The sequence below is a fragment of the Malus domestica genome, chromosome 14, assembly GCF_042453785.1.
Source record: "Malus domestica chromosome 14, GDT2T_hap1".
In the NCBI taxonomy this organism is placed as follows: Eukaryota; Viridiplantae; Streptophyta; class Magnoliopsida; order Rosales; family Rosaceae; genus Malus; species Malus domestica.
The window spans coordinates 16546645-16567241 of NC_091674.1; the positions used below are offsets into that span (position 1 = coordinate 16546645).

At 36.8% G+C, this 20597-nt stretch overlaps 3 protein-coding genes across 4 annotated transcripts; 2 read left to right on the forward strand and 1 right to left on the reverse strand.

Annotated features, from left to right (window-relative positions):
• Positions 1–859: 859 nt before the first annotated feature.
• LOC103424405 (aquaporin PIP1-3) lies at positions 860–3463 on the forward strand. 2 transcript variants are annotated; one of them, XM_070811524.1, is made up of 4 exons: positions 860–1353; positions 1822–2117; positions 2960–3104; positions 3193–3463. In XM_070811524.1, the coding sequence occupies exons 1-4, from the start codon at positions 1026–1028 to the stop codon at positions 3357–3359; spliced, it is 936 nt and encodes a 311-aa protein (XP_070667625.1). In that variant the 5' UTR covers positions 860–1025; the 3' UTR covers positions 3360–3463.
• Positions 3464–14899: 11436 nt separating this feature from the next.
• Positions 14900–16680, forward strand: LOC103424414 (short-chain dehydrogenase TIC 32, chloroplastic-like). Its single transcript, XM_029092875.2, has 7 exons — positions 14900–15095; positions 15208–15321; positions 15438–15591; positions 15750–15828; positions 15959–16043; positions 16157–16203; positions 16338–16680. Exons 1-7 carry the CDS (start codon positions 14987–14989, stop codon positions 16500–16502), a joined length of 753 nt encoding a protein of 250 aa, XP_028948708.1. The 5' UTR covers positions 14900–14986; the 3' UTR covers positions 16503–16680.
• Positions 16681–19533: 2853 nt separating this feature from the next.
• On the reverse strand, positions 19534–20348 carry LOC139191190 (uncharacterized). The gene is made up of 2 exons (XM_070811760.1): positions 20136–20348; positions 19534–20025 (listed from the first exon to the last, which is right to left on the reverse strand). Exons 1-2 carry the CDS (start codon positions 20346–20348, stop codon positions 19534–19536), a joined length of 705 nt encoding a protein of 234 aa, XP_070667861.1.
• Between the last annotated feature and the right edge of the window lie 249 nt (positions 20349–20597).

Below are 20597 nucleotides of genomic sequence, written 5' to 3' on the forward strand. Positions count from 1 at the left end.
GGGATGAATTTTAGGGTTTAAGAATTTGTGAATCGGAATTTGGGTCTTAATTTCGAAATGGGGGCTGTATTTCAAAATTTTGGATTTTAATTTGGGATAAATTATTAGGGGATGAGTTGAATTTGAGAGTTTAAGAATGTGAAGGTTGTTTCTTATTTGCAAGCTTGCAGCTATTTGGAATCCTCCCTCAATTTCGCCTTTCTTCTTCTTTTTCGATATGCCTTTACCGAACCGATTCGATTTCCCGAATTTCTGAAAACCCAAAAAATACGGTTTGGTTTCAATACAGATTTTTAATTCTTAAACTAGTTTGATTCAATTTTTGGTATAGGTTACCAAACCGAATTATTCTAGATAAATAATTAAGGAAAACTGTTGTAGAGTATAAGAAAATAGGATCAGGATCCTCTCCTGAGCTAAGGATAAGGATCCTCCTGACTAAGAAGTGTGGGCTATTATAATTATTATAACTTTAAAAGGATTCTCTGTTTGTAGCCGTTAGATTTTCATTCAATGACCCACATTCCTTGATCAGGAGGATCCTCAACCTTAGCTCACGAGAGGATCCTGATCTAAGAAAATAAAAACAAACCGACCAGAACACGAAAGAAATCCTTCTGCATGTCCTGCCCCTTCCAGAACCATCTCTAAAGCCCTCTTCATTAAAATTATTCTAAACATTAATTAGCACTAATTACATTAGTTTCATTAACGACTATCACAAATAATATTTTTTATTATGGCAAATAATAATATTGGTATTTCTCATTACTTGTAAGTATAAAATTTTAGATTCAATTATTGTAAAAAGCGAATTTGAACCACTTATTATTATCCCATTATAACACTAAGCATACCCATTTTTAATATAGAAAATACGTTCGTTAAAAATAAATAATAATAATAGACTGATATTATCCATCTCAGCCATAAAAGTTCGCCTTATATCTCAGCCTTTTCTTGCAACTCACAAAACCCTAGCTCTGAGTGTAAAACCAGATCACCTAGAGAGAGAAAGCTCAGCCATGGAGGGCAAGGAAGAAGATGTGAAGCTTGGAGCAAACAAGTTCCCAGAGAGGCAACCCATTGGGACCTCTGCACAGACCCACAAGGACTACAAGGAGCCACCACCAGCTCCATTGTTTGAGCCAGGTGAGCTCACCTCCTGGTCCTTCTACAGAGCTGGAATTGCTGAGTTCATTGCCACCTTCCTGTTCCTCTACATCACCATCCTTACTGTCATGGGTGTCAATAGAACTACTAGCAAGTGTGCCTCTGTGGGCATCCAAGGAATTGCTTGGGCCTTTGGTGGGACCATCTTTGCCCTTGTTTACTCCACTGCTGGTATCTCAGGTCTGTTCCTTCTCCCTTCCCATCTCTTCAGTTTTCAAGATTTTTCATAAAGTCGGTAACTTTCACCGAAAAAAATGCTTTCTTATGGTGTCCATTTCAGGGGTCGAATTTCTTCAGTTTTTTTTTTTTTTTTTTTTGGATAAATATTTTGTGCTTTTTTCAAATTACTTTGATATTGGTTTTCTTTATTTTTCTTCTCCTCCCTTCCCATATCTTCAGTTTTCAATTTTTTGCATGAAGTTGGGTAACTTTCACTGGAAAATATCTTTCTGTTGGTGTATATTTCATGGGTTTCGTCATTTTTTCACTGTTGGGTAATTTTTTGTACGTTTCTTTAAATTATTGGATATGGGTTAACTATTTGATTCTTTAAACTTTTAACCTGGATTTTCTACCTTTGATGCTTGAAATGTTGTGATAAAATACTTTTTGTGACAAGATCTGTGTGTTTTCAATTGCATGTAACAGGAGGGCACATCAACCCAGCAGTGACCTTTGGGCTCTTCCTGGCAAGGAAACTCTCCCTTACCAGAGCCGTTTTCTACATAGTGATGCAGACCCTTGGTGCAATTGCTGGTGCTGGTGTTGTGAAGGGCTTCCAGAAGAACCAGTATGAGCTTTTGGGTGGTGGGGCCAACCTTGTTAACCATGGCTACACCAAGGGTGATGGCCTTGGAGCGGAGATTGTCGGAACTTTTGTCCTTGTTTACACTGTCTTCTCCGCTACTGATGCCAAGAGGAATGCCAGAGACTCTCATGTCCCTGTAAGTTATTATTTTTACTAATCTTTGTTATCATCTCTGACTTATATATATGCTTTTGCAGCTTCTGGATTTGTTAATTGTTTTGCTAATTTGAATTAGAAGTTGATTATTTTTTTCATGGACCAGTACTTCTTTGAGATGGTGCTGAATCTTTTGGTTAATTAATAGTATGATGGATGAAATTGTTTGTTGATTCTTGTTTTAGCTGGTACATTCCAGAATTTGGCTTTTCTGAGATTATGTTTAAATGGGTATATAATTCCATCCAAGCTGCCCTAATGGATGAAATTGTTATTGGATCTAGTCAATGGGACTGTAAAATCTATCATTTCTCCAGTTCTGTGAATCCTGGGGAAACAATGATGCTTGCCATGTGCTTGTTTTTGTTTGTTTCTGGTGCCCTTAAGGTGGAAAATTCTGCTGTTACCCAGAAGGTTTCACATGCATGTGAGTCCCACACTGGTGTTTGGTGGGTTTTGTATTTGTATATATGTGTATAAATGAAAAAGGGGGTGTTAGGCAATGTGACCTACCATTTAAGAATAGCAACAAGAAATTATACATGTGATTGGCAATCCAATTTGTATGGTCTCTTACCTATGCTGCACAAATACTTTAAATTTGGACGAGGGTCAATATCCGATACCCACGATACGTATCGGATCGTTGTCCAAATTATGTTAAATGCAGGAGTTGACCAAATGATGACACTTTCAAACAGTTGTTAATTTTGTTTAGCCTAAGTTAATACTATATCATTCTCTGAAGCTCTGTGGATAGAAAGATCATTCCTTTGGAGTTTGGACTGTGATTTAACTTGGAGTGTATATATCTGTATGCAGATTTTGGCCCCTCTTCCCATTGGTTTTGCAGTGTTCTTGGTTCACTTGGCCACCATCCCCATCACCGGAACCGGCATCAACCCTGCCAGGAGTCTTGGAGCCGCCATTGTCTACAACAAGGAGCACGCTTGGGATGACCACGTAAGTGAATTAATCAAAACTAATTAGGCAATTTCGTGATGAATTTTCGGTTTATTAATGATGGTTTTGTATACAATCTATTCTGTTTGCAGTGGATCTTCTGGGTTGGACCATTCATTGGTGCTGCTCTTGCTGCTATCTACCACCAGATAGTCATCAGGGCCATTCCTTTCAAGTCCAGGAGCTAATTTTCTTTAACCTCTCCACTTTTAAATTAGTGTCCCATTCTCCCTTTTTGGTGTCTTCTTCGCCTCCTTAATTGATTCAGTATGCAGTACAACTTAATCAATCATGTATTCAAAGTCTGTGACATGTTTTGAATGTAGAATTTATTTTATGGGTTAAAGTTTATTTATTACTGAACTTGGCAAGTAAGTCTAGAGAGAAAATGGACCGCGTACTTTAATGCCACGCGTTAATCTCGCTTATATGATATTGTGTTATTAGATTAGGAGGTCCGTGGGAGTGTCTCCGGTCCACCTAAGTCCACCTCCAATAATTTTCTTTTTTTTTTTTTCTTTTGGGCCAATTTTTATAATGGGTCAGCCATAATAATGCGATTCAAATTTGTCTTTGGCGATAATCGAACCTAAGACATCTCACTTAAAAGTAAAGAGAAATACTACTAGGGCATAGTACTAAGTGGTCCAAAAATTTAGATTGAAAGGAAAAACGGTGCTGCTAGGAAATATTTCCCAATGATGGCTAACCACAAACACAAGATATAATGAGGTTAACCGTAAGTTAGGCTCACTTCTGAGTGATCCAATATCAAAGTAAACAAGATTACAAATGAAGATAAAATAGGCTGTTCCTCTTAATTCACTCTAAATCTCATTGCTCTCAATTATTCTCAATATACGTATATAGACTCCGAAATTCCAACTTTGAAGCTCACGTACCCTTAGCCTCAGGTTTTCTCTTTTAAGTAACATATGGTACCCTACGAGAGACTAGGTCACTGTCTGTGGGTGACAAGTAAGAAATAGCTACTGGGTGAGAGAAACTTTTTTGAATTGGACAGGCGTTTATTAGAAAAAAATTGTGTTGGTAGAAATCTCCGGTAGGGCGCATTAAAGGCTATGAAGTAGTGAGCTTTTCAAAGCTCCTTTTTTACCATTAGCAAGAACTTGTTTCAGCTGCAGATCATAAGGAATTCGAACAACTGCTTCAAATACAGTATCAGGAAGTATTTGTGTTCAAGGGTAGGATCATTTCGAAATGAACACGGCACACTTGGGGAATTTGACAAGAACACGATTAGGGATATTAGTATAAGGGATATTACTACTTTAAATTACACTAGAATTTGGCGAAGATCTAAACCTGTGATGCAGTGAGTTCAAAAAGCAAACCATAGCTATTAAGGCAATTCACTACTTCTAACACACACGATTGTTAATTGCTTCAGTTTTTCCAAACTTGAAGAAAATACAATTATTAACTGTGTTTCATGATAATGGCACAGATGGTTTAAATTTTTAGAAGTATATAGCTATTTAGTACTATGGTTTAGTGATATTTTTCCTTCATTTGCAATAGATAAATATTAGGTTTGAACCTCATATATGTCAAGTTCGATACCAATTTATTATTCCACTTAAAAAAAGTTCTCAGAAGTATAAATTTAACTATCAATTATAATGTTAATAGGGTTTTATCATGATTTGGTCTCGAAAAATGAGTTTCACAAATCTATTTGGTCCTTCCATTAGCTTCCCGTTAAGTTTTACGTCAATTTGCTGATGTGGCACATGAGTACGTTCCAACTATCCAATCATTTGGTGCCACATGGATTAATCCTACAAATTTTTATTTTAAGATTTAAAAGCTAAATTTGACAAAACAAAAACATAAAAGAGGATAATTGCATAAGTCGATGGAGAGAGAGAGAGAGAGAAAGAGAGAGAGAGAGAGAGAGAGAGAGAGAGAGAGAGAGAGATTGTTGGAACTAAATTCGTGCACCACCGCGTGGGGTGGAGATGCCCAAACTTGACTACTTGTCAAATAGCAAATAACCACAAAGCAACCTTGGCACTAGTGGGGTGCTGGCCAAAAACTCTCTGATAGCCAAGTTAGTAAGCAGTTGATAAGATACAACCAATAGGCAAGGAAATAAAGTATGTCATAATTGCGCTACCAGAATTGAATCCTAAAAAGGTGTACTTATATCAGTTGAGAGAAAGACCTTTTTGGATATAGAATCCATACTAAACTGGGATAATCCTAGAGGATATCTAAAAGTAAATATTAAGGGTGGGCACGGGCCAGGCCTGGCCCAAAATTAGAGGGACCAAACTAAACCAGTTTGTAAATGCAACGGGGTGGGGCGAGGCGGTGGTGGGCTTTTCAGAATCGGAACCATACCTAACTCGGCCTATTTAAAACGAGTTGTAACGGGTCAGTTCCTACGGGTCCACTGGTCTTTTATTTTATTTTTCCTTTTAATAAACATTTTAAGTTTCAAGAATTTCTCAGGCCCCAACCCAAAAGAAATCCAATAGGTGAAATGAAACGCACAAATCCAACACTTTTCAAGCATTTCTGTTACAACCACCCCCAAATAATTGTAATATTTGTAATTTTCACCCCTAAGCTGCCATGTGTTAGCCATCTAACCCTTTCTTTTCTCTCTTTCTGCCCCCCCCCCCCGTGATCTCTCTCTTCTTCTTCTTCGTCCCTCTCTCCCGTAGCTCTCTTAACTCTCCCGTATCTCTCTCTCCCTCTGGAGTCATATCACCAACAGGAAAGACTCGCAACGAACCCAGGATCCCTGCCCTGTGAACTCGACGGCACAGAGCAAAGCTCCGGCGAGCTTTCTTTCCTTTTTCCCGTCGGGTAAGTCTCGAATCCCTCGTTCTCGTATGCATGTTTTAATAGTAGAAATGCATACATGAAAGACATGATTTACTGATTACGTTTTAGGAAACGTTTTGAGATAACATGCTTACTAAGGCTAGTTTGAATTATTACTATTTTTCCTATACACTATGTTCTTATAGAATATCCAATGGATGACGATATGATATTTAGAACATGTTTCGAACACCTCTTTATAGTATAGATGATGGATGACTTTATACTATGAAGTTGTTTTTCAATATATATATGTTCAGTGGTTTTGTACTTACCTAGTGGTCATTTCCTCTACGGGACGTAGGGATAGATTCCGGTCCGTCCCGGGTGATGGTTTGGTGTTGGCATAGGGCCTGGAGTGTGTTTCCTCTGGCTATTTAGCACAGGGACGGGGAGTCGGCATGGGGCCTGAAGTGTATTTTCCTCTGACTGTCTGCTCAGAGACGAGGAGCCAGCATGGGGCCTGGGGGTTATCGGACAATTCACTAGTGATTATTATATATACAAGTTATGATTTGAGACATTGCATGGCATGCTAGGTTTTGGAAAACCTATGTTTATCATTATATATGTGTTTTCATAAAACCTGGGGGTTAGTACGTGGATAACTGTTTTATTATATCTATATCAAATTGGTCCACTCATGTTTGTTTTGCATCCCCTTCAGGATTTAGAATCGAGGCATACAATCCCGGCATCCAGACACTTCCGCATTGGTATCTTCGAGTCCTCTCGGTGTAGGACCCACTTCTGTGTTCATTCAATTTTTATATTAATTCTTTTAGACTTCTAGATTAGATGTGTGCTCTGAACACGTTCCTTAAATGTATATTCCTTATTATTTTACATTTATAAGTTTTATCTATCCCTTGTTTTTAGCATTTGCACTCAATAAATGGCTTTCGTCACCCTCGGGTGTCGACCAGCACGAGCCTATCCTGGTATTCGGGGAATATCGGGGTCGAGGCATGTCAGATTGGTATCAGAGCATGGTTTGTTCAGAGCATACTTAGGATCTTCTCTTACTAAATTAGTGTGTCAGTTTTGACTTCATTTGGATGTCAGGACTTCTGGATTTTATGCCATTTGGCGTAGTTATGCAAATCTTCTTTGTTTGAATTGTCACATTCTGGTTAAAATACAAGAATTCATGTCGGGATTGTGCCTCATCGGTGATGTTCTTGAATTATTGGATGACTTTCAGCTTCGGATCGATACTCTACGATGTGCATTCCCTGGGAATGACGGGCATGGTCGGTGTTACTTGAAGCGACTTGTTTTAGAAATCTCAATTTGAGGAAGTCTGGTCAAGACCAGCTGTAAATCTGAAATGGTGATGCCACTTTGCAACATGCGTTCCCTAGGAATGGCGGGCATATTCATATCTCTTGGAAATTACTCGAAACATTCAAAGTGCGTGCTAAATAACGAGTAAGTGCTAGTGGTGACGACGGTTAGTAAGTGGTAGTTGGTGGGAGCAAATCAATGTTCTTGGACTCGTTTCCATTAAGGATATTCGTGTGAATCTTTAGAATGAATCTTCAGTGATTGTTCTATCGATAACCTTCTTGCTTATTCCAATGACGAAGTCAAGTTCACAAACCTTTGACCGTCAGCTTCACATCAAATTCTTCAAGTGTTGACTTCGTTTACATTAATTGTTTTCTTAGGAAGCTCCTCGGAAGCAGACGCTATTCTTACCAATTTCCAAATGGAGTTGCGATTCTTCTTGTTGTTGTAGTTGAACTTGGATGATGAAGATCCAAACTTGTTTGGATAAACAGACTCCTTGAATTTCCCCTGGGTCTGGTACTCGGTGGTAAACCTTAGCTCCTTGTTCACGTACCTTTCGGTAGAGGTGAACTTAGCCTCTTGCTTGTAGCTTAACTGACCAATGCTCTTGTCCATTAACTGTTCATCCTTGTAATTTTCAGTGAAATGGCTTAAGACTCTACCATATTCATCATTGTATGAAGATCGAGCTTTGCTCTAAACTTCTCTGGACTCATTGAGCTTTGGTTTACTAAAAGGTATCACTTTAAGGTAGCCAATTGTGTCACTGCATGCATACGCAGGCTGCTTCGTATCCTTCTTCTTCGTCATTCTGTTAATTCAGAGGTTTTATGTTTCATTTTTGAACTTTGAAACATCTCTCACAAAGCATTATGAATTTTGAAATGTCTTTGGCCTCGTCAAACCTTATTAAAAGTTCTTAACTATTCTTGAGATTAGACCTGTTCCTTTTGGCTAAGAAACTAGTCGACCCTAATGTGATGATTAGCCAAATAATCATAAACAGTGACTTCTATTTCTGCATCTTCATTTTCCTTCGCTTGTTTGTTTCTCAATGTGAACTGGATCATGTCGGAACAATACATCGAGGGTGAAAAAAAAAAAAGTTTGTTCTCGGCATGATTTCTTACTCAACTAGATATCTTGTGCTATAAATTTAATGGACTTGTTTTGACCCTCAAATTCTTGAGTGTTCTTTTAGCCTTCTCGACATGGTTTCTCGCTCAATCAGTGAGGAATTCACGAATGATCGATTCGGCGGAAGTGTGCACCCAATTCTTATCAATTTGGACAGGAATGTTGGGAGCATAATATCTTGACAAGCTTACCAGACTTACCATAAAAAGTTCCACGTGGGTGTGAAGTTTGAGCGGTCTTTTAGTAAGAGTTGGTTAAAGGTTTTAGTACGGAAGGTCAGCATATTGTATCACCATCTTACTAGAATTCATAGGCATCACATCGGTTATTTTCCAACGATATGTGTCGTCTCAACTCATATTTTCACTGCTTCACTCCAAAACTCTTTTGTTGTGAGTACGTGGTTGTCGAAACACTTCTAGCAGATCTGTTTGGTGCACTCTGGGATGGCACCACAGTGTGGTCGAGGTGAGAATCAGAAGATCTTCACACTTCTCTCGAAAGGTGTGTACTCTCTTTTCTTTTTAGGTTGACCATTTGCGAGTCATTCTTTCCACCAACTTTGACCTTGGTTGACTAGAAATATGCAACTAAGCAACAATGGAGAGGTGGTTTGAGCACTACAACAGTTCCCAAGAGATACTGCGTGTTGAGGAAGATGACTTCTCATTTTCTGCTTGCTTGGTTCGAGCTTTTGGGTCTACTACTAACATGGTAGCCACTTCTCTTGAATCTCAAGGTACAATTTTCAAATGGGTTCTTTACTGGTGAAACACTAGAGTAGTTGGTCACATTTGGAAGAACTGAGGAGGATATGATGCTTGGTACTGGATGGAGTTGTTACGACGATAGTTTTTATTTTGTTGGTTGGGTACGACATTTTTGCGACATAGTACGAAAGTTTTCTACGGGCAACACTAGTTGACAGATGAGTATTGTGATCTGGTATTCGGATGATCGAATTTTCGACGTGTGAAATTGTGCACCCTCAGGAAATTACTGCTTGCTTAGCGAGACAACAATGTGTTATCGATATTGCGGGCTGCAGACCGTTGTATCGATAACTTATTCGTTGGGTTTGTTAAGCAAGTGAGCAAGAAGATCCGTCTTCAGCAGTTGTGCGGAATGGTTATTCTTGGGACTCTAACCAAAGATTCATGTTCTCAAAGTGCGTGACGTTTCATATGCGTAGGCGAGACCCACTCTCATTTTTCAATTTTGGTTTTCAATATAAGTATTTTAACTTCCTTTACTTTAGTTATTTGTTTTTGGCGTTACAAATGTTTTGGGGGAAGTATTTCCGTTTTCAGTTTTAAGTTCAGCACGAGTTTTCGATCTATATGTTATTACTTATCTATTTTAGACGTTATCGTATTTTATGTACTTACTTTTGACCTTAACTTATTTTGTGTTTTCGACCTTATATCTTTATAAAGTATGTTTTCTACTATTACTCTGATGGGGAAGAAAGTAGAAGCTTGGAGGCATGATAGAGGATTTTGCAACCCGCTCGCGACGGTGTGTCATATTCTCTTTGATGCACCCACTCTGACTTGATTACCCTTTATACATATATTTTCTTTCTATTTTCGAGTATTTTTCAGTGTAGTATGTTATTTTAAATTTCGAGGACGAAATTATTTTAAGGGGGGTAGATTGTTACAACCACCCCCAAATAATTGTAATATTTGTTATTTCCACCCCTAAGCTGCCACGTGTCAGCCATCTAACCCTCTCTTTTCTCTCTTTCTGCCCCCCCCCCCCCGTGATCTCTCTTTTCTTCTTCTTCGTCTCTCTCTCACGTAGCTCTCTCAACTCTCCCGTGTATCTCTCTCTCCCTTAACCTCTCGCATCTCTCTCTCTTTGGACTCACGAAGATCATATCACCAACATGAGAGACTCGCAACGAACCCAGGTTCCCTGCCCTGTGAACTCGACGGCACGGAGCAAAGCTCCGGTGAGCTTTCTTTCCTTTTTCCCGTCGGGTAAGTCTCGAATCCCTCGTTCTCGTACCTAGCATGATGCTTGGTTGTGTTTTAGGAGGTTGATCCTTCCATTTTTACGTAGGTTTTGCCTCGGGATTGTGTTGGGTGAAGCACACCCGTTTTCCCAAATTCAATTACTATTATATAGTTTTATTAATTGAGCCCTTTATGTGCTTTGGGGCAATTATAGTGGCATTTCTGTCTTCGCTAGCTGCGTGACTTTTCGACGGCAAAGTATTGTGAGTGGACCCCTTCTAAAAATGCATGTTTTAATAGTAGAAATGCATACATGAAAGACATGATTTACTGATTACGTTTTATGAAACGTTTTGAGATAACATGCTTACTAAGGCTAGTTTGAATTATTATTATTTTTCCTATACCCCATGTTCTTATAGAATATCCGATGGATGACGATATGATATTTAGAACATGTTTCGAACACCTCTTTATAGTATAGATGATGGATGACTTTATACTATGAAGTTGTTTTTCAATATATATATGTTCAGTGGTTTTGTACTTACCTAGTGGTCATTTCCGCTACGGGACGTAGGGATAGATTCTGGTCCGTCCCGAGCAACGGTTTGGTGTTGGCATAAGGCCTGGAGTGTGTTTCCTCTGGCTATTTAGCACAGGGACGGGGAGCCGGCATGGGGCCTGAAGTGTATTTTCCTATGATTATCTGCTCAAAGATGGGGAGCCGGCATGGGGCCTGGGGGTTATCGGACAATTCACTAGTGATTATTAGATATACAAGTTATGATTTGAGACATTGCATGGCATGCTAGGTTTCGGAAAACCTATGTTTATCATTATATATGTGTTTTCATAAAACCTGGGGGTTAGTACGTTGATAACTGTTTTATTATATCTATATCAAATTGGTCCACTCATGTTTGTTTTGCGCCCCCTTCAGGACTTAGAATCGAGGCATACAATCCCGGCATCCAGACACTTCCGCATCGGTATCTTCGAGTCCTCTCTGTGTAGAACCCACTTCTGTGTTCATTCAATTTTTATACTAATTCTTTTAGACTTCTAGATTAGATGTGTGCTCTGAACACGTTCCTTAAATGTATATTCCTTATTATTTTACATTTATAAGTTTTATCTATCCCTTGTTTTCAGCATTTGCACTCAATAAATGGCTTTCGTCACCCTCGGGTGTCGGCCAGCACGAGCCTATCCTAGTATTCGGGGAATATCGGGGTCGGGACGTGTCAATTTCATAGGCCCCAACCACAGATCTATTGAAAACAAAATCAACGGAAAATAAAATCATACAGAAATCAATTGAAAACAAAAGGTCCACTTGATAATCCACAAAGCCACAACATACAAATAGCAATATTGAATCCCTTAATCGAATAATTTAGCAAATTAACCCCTAATTCCTAAATCCCCAAATTCAAATTCAAAAAATAAAACTAAAATTAGGTGGCGAGAAGAAAAGAAGCAGGGGCCTATGAGGTGGTAAGGGCAAAGGTTCGATGGAGCACTAGATTCAATCAACAGAAGGAGGATGAGGAGGCAGCGGCGGCTGCGAAGGACTTAGTACTTACAGTTAAAGAGCATATCTGACGAGGAGGCTGGAAACTCAGCGCCTGGATTCGTGGACCAGCGGAAACACTTGACTGTCGACTATCGAGATTCAAGAATGAGGGTTGAGGAGATTTAGTCTGGGTTCATGAAAGAGATTGTGAAAGTGAGAACTGAGTTAGTGAGAAGACCCGTGTGAATTGTATGTGTGTGATACGGTCCAGGCAGGGGGCCCTTGTATTCAGAAGTTTGGATCTGCCCCACCCTACTATTTACTTGAACCCACCTTGCCCCGCCCCATTTTCTCTATAAATTATTTGGACCTACCCTGAACCTGCCCTGTTTGCCCACCCTAAGTAAATATTGCATCGTCTTAAGAGTGTGATTACTTGCGGCGCACACCAAATCCCTAGATTGTAGGAATTTCAAAGAATATAGAAACCTTATTTACTCCATACTAGATCAGGTCTATGTATTTTGCGGAACAAGAATGATCAATCTCAACAAAGTCGATGGACTTCACCCACTTATTCGGAACATGATGATGGTGGCATCGCTAATTCATTTATACAGCTCGATGAGTTTAGAGCTATTGATCAATTACTGGACTTTTGAGGTGTTGGAACCAAATTTGTGCATCACCGTGAAAGGTGGAAATGTACAAGCATGGTCAATCTCAACAATGTCATTGGACTTTGCTTACTTATTCTGGAACAGGATGATGGTGGCATCGTTGCTCTGTGTATTCAGCTTTGCAGTGGAGCATGTCGAGTCCATAACCAGACTTCAAAGGTACTTGTATTCTGATCCACCTTACTCCGGCCTTAGAACATTCTCGCTTCTCATATTAAGTTATAGCCTTGCACACCATGCACGCCATATGCATATAATGGAAAAAATTTCACAAATTTTTGCAATTGGACACTTGAAACAGAAATTGGAACATACCCAGTATTCTAGCATGTCAAAAGGTAATTTTTTTTTTCCACAACCTATAGGCCTCAAGATGAAACACAAACCCTAATTTAACTTCTAAGTATTAGTTCATCTTAGAAACAACCCATTTATTCCATAAATTATTGATATAGAAACTTGGAACTAAACACTCTACCTTACTATGCCCGCTGAAGCTTCAATCGTAGGAAAAAATGGAACTTTCCAGACAAAACAGAAAATATGGCACAAATGTCCTATCTTTAAGTATGGAAGAATCTATTGTATTTGGTTATGGAAGAATAATACACATAGTTCACAGATCTAAGCTCAAACCCAAAACCCCTGACCTGACCTTACTTTTTTTCACTTCTCTCTTGACATCCCTATGCTTGAAATTAGAGCTATGAGCTCAACCCAAAATCCAGCTCACTTTTCTCATCTCTCTCTCGACTTCCTTCTCTTCGAAATCAAAGTTCACACATCTGAGCTCAATCCAAAAGCCCACACAGCTCACAGCTCTCCCTTTCTCGACATCCCCAACTTCGAAATCGAAAAATGGCACAATGAGCTGTGACTTTTTACAATTTATATGTGGTTATTTTTGTCATTTCACTTTTGTGCATGGTGTGCATGGCCGGTTTGTCCTATTTTGGTCCAAAGATTAAGAAAATGGCTTATTTATGTCAATTTCCATTTTTTTAAACTTATATAGAATAATAATACAACAATAAATATTTAATGTCCATTATATACACTGTGACTCTTGTATTTTATAATAAGTTTTTTTAGTAGTTTAACTTTAAAATCATCAAAATAATTTTTTTTCTTAATGGGTTGAAACGAGTTACTCACGGTAACTTGTGTAAACTCGTTAATGACATGTTATTAACGAGTGACCTGATAATGACATGATTAGTTATTGTGTTGATCCGAAACCCATTATTTTGGTGTCGTGTTAGCGGGTTGAGGAATTAATTGCCATGTCTAAAACACATCATTTGGTTTATACAATTTGGTTTTAAAATTTGATCTCCCTAATATTACCCAAATTATTGAACCAAATTTTTATAAACCAGATGATGTGGATGTTGATGATTGGATTACTTCCTATTAGTGACACATCATTTAGTTTGCCAATTTGGTTTAAGAATTTGGTCTCCCTATTATGTTTTGTTTAAACAGTTAAGTCAACTAATTGTCTTTCCTTTGTAAACAAATAATTGCTTACAAATAATCAATTCCATAAAACACAAATAATTGCTTATAATAAATAATAATTGCAAAATGTATAATTATAAATGTTTTTACAATCAAACTATTTATATATTTAATGAATTTATAACGAATCAAATTGAATATCGTACTGTCTATGTGTACTCTGTGACGAATGATACTATAGTTACTAAGGAATTCCGTACCCGAACGAATCGCGAACTCGAACCGTACTCCGTATTTGGCAACAAACCGTACTCCATATTTGGCAACAATGGTTCGAGACTTAGTTGAAGCTAAAATGTTGAATGATCAAGTAAAACTTATATAGGCTATGGCCGAAGCCTTGTTGCCTTGTAAGAAAGCTGTCAGCATAGATATAAGCTGCTTTCTTATTAATCCCTTTGTTTTTCTTCTGATTTCCTTGGTTATTTTTCAATTAGATTATTTGCATTACCATCTATTAGTGATGAGAGATATTAGATACATAATTGTATACAATCGATAACACTGCTAAGAGCACTATTGACAGCCTTTCTTCAGGTCGTTTAAGACAAAGGTGTAAGCCTAGAAACCCTTTGTGGTACTTTGGCAGGGCGAGCGGCCCTTAAACTGAAAAGGGTTTGAAAACACCTCAAGAATCTCTTAGTGTAGATTAAAGTAATAATATTGCTCGTAATAAAAACGAATGTCTTATTTTTTAAATAGCAGAACAACATGACAAACAATATTGCTTAGGCTGGCTAAACAATTAGATAAAATTATTTAAATTAAATTTGGTATCTATAACTAGTGAGGCACACCAACCATAGCTTTGTCTTTGACATTCGCTGTAACTCCAAATCTCGTTGAAAATAATTCAAGAAAAAAGAACTCCATCACCTGTGTTGCCAATTATTACTTCATATCATCGTCTGCGGAATCAATGGGTGGGATATTTAGCAAGAAAGGAGAATCTGGATTCTCTGTCTCTTCCACCGCGGAGAAAGTTACTCAAGGGATTGACGGAAGCGGTCTTACCGCCATTGTTACAGGCCATGTTCTTCTTTACGCTTTCTATAATTAACTTCATTGCCTGTGTCTCTCCAACTAAGGTTGTAAGGTTGCTAAATACTTTAGTGTGCGTGAACTTTGTTTATATTTCAGGAGCTTCAAGTGGTATTGGCGTAGAGACATCGCGTGTTCTTGCAGGGATTATGGCAACTCCATTCAAGCTCTCCAAAGACAACATAAAACTCCATATCGCAACTAACCATTTAGGTACGCTCCCTAACATGTCTAATGAATTTCTTCCATGAGGCCAATGGATCAAGTTTTTAACAAAGTTTCTTTCATCTTGTTACTTAATATTATTACTAAAACCATCCAATGTGCAGGTCATTTTCCCCTCACAAATCTTTCTTTAGAGACCATGAAAACCACATCACGAGAAAGAAAAACAGAGGGAAGACTTGCTAATGTATCATCGCTAGGTCATCGATATATATACCGTGATGGATTTTGTTTTGACAAAATTAGTGACGACTCAAGGTATACTTTTGTATATGCAGCATCATTTTGAAGAATTTAGGGTATATATATTCTGGTTTAATAAGTTGACATCTGTTTTTTTGTTTAATTGTTCGAGCCTTCGAGGTGTATGTTAGATAATGATCAACAATCTTCCCTTTTTACTTGCTAATTTTTAGATACCAGAAATATTATGCTTATGGACAATCCAAGCTTGCTAACATATTGCATGCTAATGAGCTTACAAGGCGTCTGAAGGTATTGAATTCCTTAAAATCATCAATCACCATGTCTTTTATTTCAGCATATATATTCATATAAGTTATTAATGCACTTTAAAATGACTCTTGATTGATACGGTAACTTATTTTCAAAACAAACTAAACAGGAAGAAGGGGCAGAGGTAACAGCTAATTCTCTTCATCCTGGAACAATGCTCACCAATTTTATGCGCTATGATTGCTTTTTATGGTGTAAGTTTCAGCTCCTATACCCTACAACTTTGATCACTTTTGAATGTTCTCGACAGTGCAACTTTTGTCTGGTTTTCGACTGATCAATTTATGTTCTCTTTGGCTTGACACAGGTCTGCTTAAGGTGCTGGGCATATTGGTCTCCAAAACAGTTGAACAGGTACTTCTTTTACCTTGAACTATTTATGTAGTATGTAGCAGCTGATTTTATTTTTCAGGCACAAACTACACATGTAATAACATTTTATATCATCTATGCTTAAAATTATTTCTTGAACATGGCTGTACGTGTAGGGTGCGGCAACAACATGCTTTGTGGCGCTCCATCCACAAGTAAAGGGAGTAGGGGGCAAATACTTTGTAGACTGCAACGTCACCAAACCGAGCTCTCAGGCAAAAAATGCAGATTTGGCTGCAAAACCCTGGGATTTTAGCTCGAGTTTGACCAATCCGGAGTAGCAGGAGTTAATGTTCTTTCTGAAGTGTCGTGAAATAAAATTGTCAAATTGTAAACTGCAATCAGATACTGGATCCAGACTAAAGTTCAGATTTGTACTCAATTGTCTTTAAAATTTAGTTATCAGGCATGTTACCATCAGCCAATCCTTACAAGATATGCTGAAGCAGCTTCATTGTATTTTGGTTGTCTTTTCATATATTTGGCATGACCTGTAGGGAGCAGCAACTGAATGTTCCGTGGCGTTGCATCATTATATTAAGGATTTCAACGGTGAATGTACCATGGACAGCAACAAAGCCGATCTGAGCTCTCAAGCTAACGATGCCGAATTGGCAAAGAAGCTTTGTGATTTCAGTTTGAATCCTGTAAATTTAGGACATAAACAGCAACAACTTTTTCCTTAGGATTGACTACACACATTGACATTTAAGTAGTGATGCTGAGAATGAATCCAATATTGATTGAAAAAGGAACATTGCATGCATCAGCGTATACACAATGGGTTCAAATAAACTTTCTCACAAAAGATTTGGGGCAGTTGCCAGTAGGAAAAAATTGGAAAGTGGATCTAAACCCGTTCAGCATTTAGTCTAGTTGAATTTTTTTTTTTTTCCTTAGTTGTTTGAAAAGTCGGGAGGATATTTTTCGGGGACTAGAGTGGTTTGACTAGGTTGTGTTTCTCCTTTTTTGTCATATTGTCTACACTTTCTTCTTCATTTTTTCTGAAAATATGACTTTAGCCCTTGAAACTCAAGTTTCTTTACATAAAACCCGACATAGTCTTTTTATCTGAATAAAACCTAATGACTAGGCTCCACATAAGCAAATTCATTAATTTTGTTTGCCTTTACACATTTTACATTTTGCAGATGCCTAAAATACCCCTAATTACCGTTTTAATGTAAACATTTAAATCTATGCAAATTTGAAAGGAGAGATTAATGGAAAAAAATGCATTAATGTTTAAAATAATAATATGTCATAACAAATTGTATGTTAAGGAAAAAAAGAACTAATAATGTTATACTTTCCTTCGTAATTATTTTTCAAATTTGCATAAAATTAGACAATTTTAATTTAATCTTGTCATTTTCTTACCAAATGAAAATATGAAAGGGCACTATAAAATAATTTAGCTATATTTAAAAAATATAGGTAAATTATTTGGACATGTGTATTAGTAATAAATTTGCCCTGTATATGTAATGATACATGTAAAATAATTTACTTATAAAATAAAAAATGTTATTTGATTTCAAAATAAATTTATCTATATTTTATATAATAATATAGGTAAATTATTGCACACATATATATTAGTAGTAAAATGTGCCCAATATATATAATAATGCATGAAAATAATTCACCTACAAATAAAGGAAATTTGATTAAAAAATAATATATCTACTACTTTTTGTTTATAAATTTCAATTTCTTTTTTTTATATTACAAACATAATGTACCTACAATATAATTTACCTATTGTTTAATCCTAAAAGAAAATAATGTATCTACTGTTTTATTTTTTATTTATTTTTTGTCGAATAGCTACTGTTTTATTTTAGTAGAGATAATTTGTCTTGGTTTAATTCTTACGAAATAATTTAGGCACTGTTTAACTTTACCAAAATAATGGAACTACTATTTTAATTTACCTACAAAAAAAAAGCTATTTGATTCAAAATTAATTTACTTATATTTTACATATAAATATAGATAAATTATTTTTAACAAGCATATATGATAACAAACAAAAAATGCCTAATGTATGTAATAATCTAGGTAAAGTAATTTACCTACAACATAAAAGAATATTAATTGGTTCTTTATTGTTTTTTATCCAACAATATTATTTGATGCAAAATAACTGATTGTACAAAGGATTTTTTTTTTCATATGAAAAATTTGCCCATAATTGTTTATGAACATGGCTAAATTAATATATATATATATATATATATATTCCTAATATTTACCATACAAGAAGGTGAACTTTTCCATATGGGGTTAATTACTAATCATAATTAGGGTGAGTAATAATATTTATTGACATAATTAGGGTTTTGTGGCATAAGTTGTAAATATGTGATAATAATTGGTTACATATTTGTCTACATGGTACTCTATTTGAAATTTGGGTTTTATTTGCATATTTAATATTAGGTGGGTTTTTGTTTGGAAAATAAGAGTTTCAAGGGTCTTTTTCTAAAGAACCCTAATATCTTTAGATCATTCGTGATCTATTTTGACCACATGGTCATCAGGTGATGAGTTGTGTAGCTATCTTCGGCTGTAGATTTTCTTTATAACTTGCAGTGTTTTGCTGCCACTGTTTTTTGTGCTTGAATCTGGAACAAAGTTTCAATCTTTCTCCTTTGTTTTTCCACAGTTCTGCTGTTTTTTTGCATTGAAAGTGCAAAATTTTCTGTGTTTGTATCAAAACCTCAAGTTGGTGAATTTAAAATCAAGGGAAAAACCAAATTTCTTTATATACAACGATATATGTATATTAAGGAATGAGAAAAATTAAATGATATCAAAATCACAATTCACGACTCGCGACCCTCATATCCCTTTCTTCCCCGTTGCGCTCTCTCGCAATATGCGTTGACTCCATTGGAGCACGCAGGGTGCGTCAACAGCATGCTGGTTGTTTTTTTTTTCAAAGTCATGTGAAACTTGTCGAACAAAGGATATCCGAAACTCTATGGCTGAAAATCCAGAATTGGCAAAGAAGCTACAGAATTTCAGCCTGAGCCTGACTGATCCAGACTAGTTCGGAACTAGGCCGGTCCTGAGTTTTTGGGTGTCTAGTGCGAAAGCTCAAAATGTGCCCTTTTTTAATACGGAAACATATGTTAAAAAAAAAATATTTAACGAGGGTTGGAACCCAGTCGAAGCTGGGGGGCTAGGCCCTCACGCCCAAATTATATTACTTGAGAAAATATACAACGGGGGGATATAGTACCTAAACCCCGACAATCAAAAATACAATCATATACAACCATTCCTAGCAAAGCTCATTGAAATTTAACCTTTAAGAAATTGTCTTCTGGCATTTTTTGAAGCAAAATCATCAATTATATCATTATACTCCAAGTCTTCAATCTCATCATTTTCAATGCATAAGATTGCTAATCCATTTAGCCTATCTTGAGTAATAGTGGTCCGCAAGTAAGATTTTAATAATTTCAATTTTGAAAAACTTCTTTCTGCAGATGCCACAGTCACAGGTACAGTCAACAGTACATGATAAGCAATCAAGACATTAGGACACATGTCAGTTTCTTTTACAAAGTTTGCTATTTCCATGGATGTCCAAGGGTTATTGGAGAGAAATGCTTCTTCAGGTAACATCATTTGCAACACATGTAATTCGGAACATAAATCGGCTCCAACTACATCCATGGTATTTCCATGTTTCAAATGTGCTTCAAGATTCCTACAATTTTCTTTTAGCTGTTGCTCATCCAATGAAATTAACTTCGGTGCATCAAACAAGCCAAAAATAGATTCAAAAGCCTTTAATTGTTCAAACCTGTGTTTCAGTTGAGAAAAAACAATATCCACTATAACTAGAAAATAATCTGTTCTAAATGATTCTTCAGCAGACTGTTGTTCCCTCTCATTACCATCAACTTCATCATGATGTTTTTTTTAGGTCTATGACGTTTAGTTTGAAAAACAAGGTCAATTTCCGAATCAAGTGCAATTTCTTTAGCATCACGCATGGCAGAAGCAAAACCAGTTTCTCTGTAGTTTTCAAAAAAGGTAACAAGTGCTTCCAATGCCTTTACAGCAACATCAAGACGCATGTCCTCAGATTGTAATTTTGTGCTCACCATGTTAATCTTCAACAAAATGTCATACCAAATAACCAAACTTAATACAAAATCAAAACTAGAAAGTTCTCCTGATGCTAAACATCCTGCATCCCTACTCAATTGGGGATTCTCAGTAATTTCCACCAACGTAAACAAAGCATTTCTAACTTGAGCTACTTGGGATTTAATTGCTTTAACACTTTCAATGTGACTTTCCCATTGAGTAGTTGACAATGACTTCAAAGTTAAATCATCAATATGTTCAAGCAA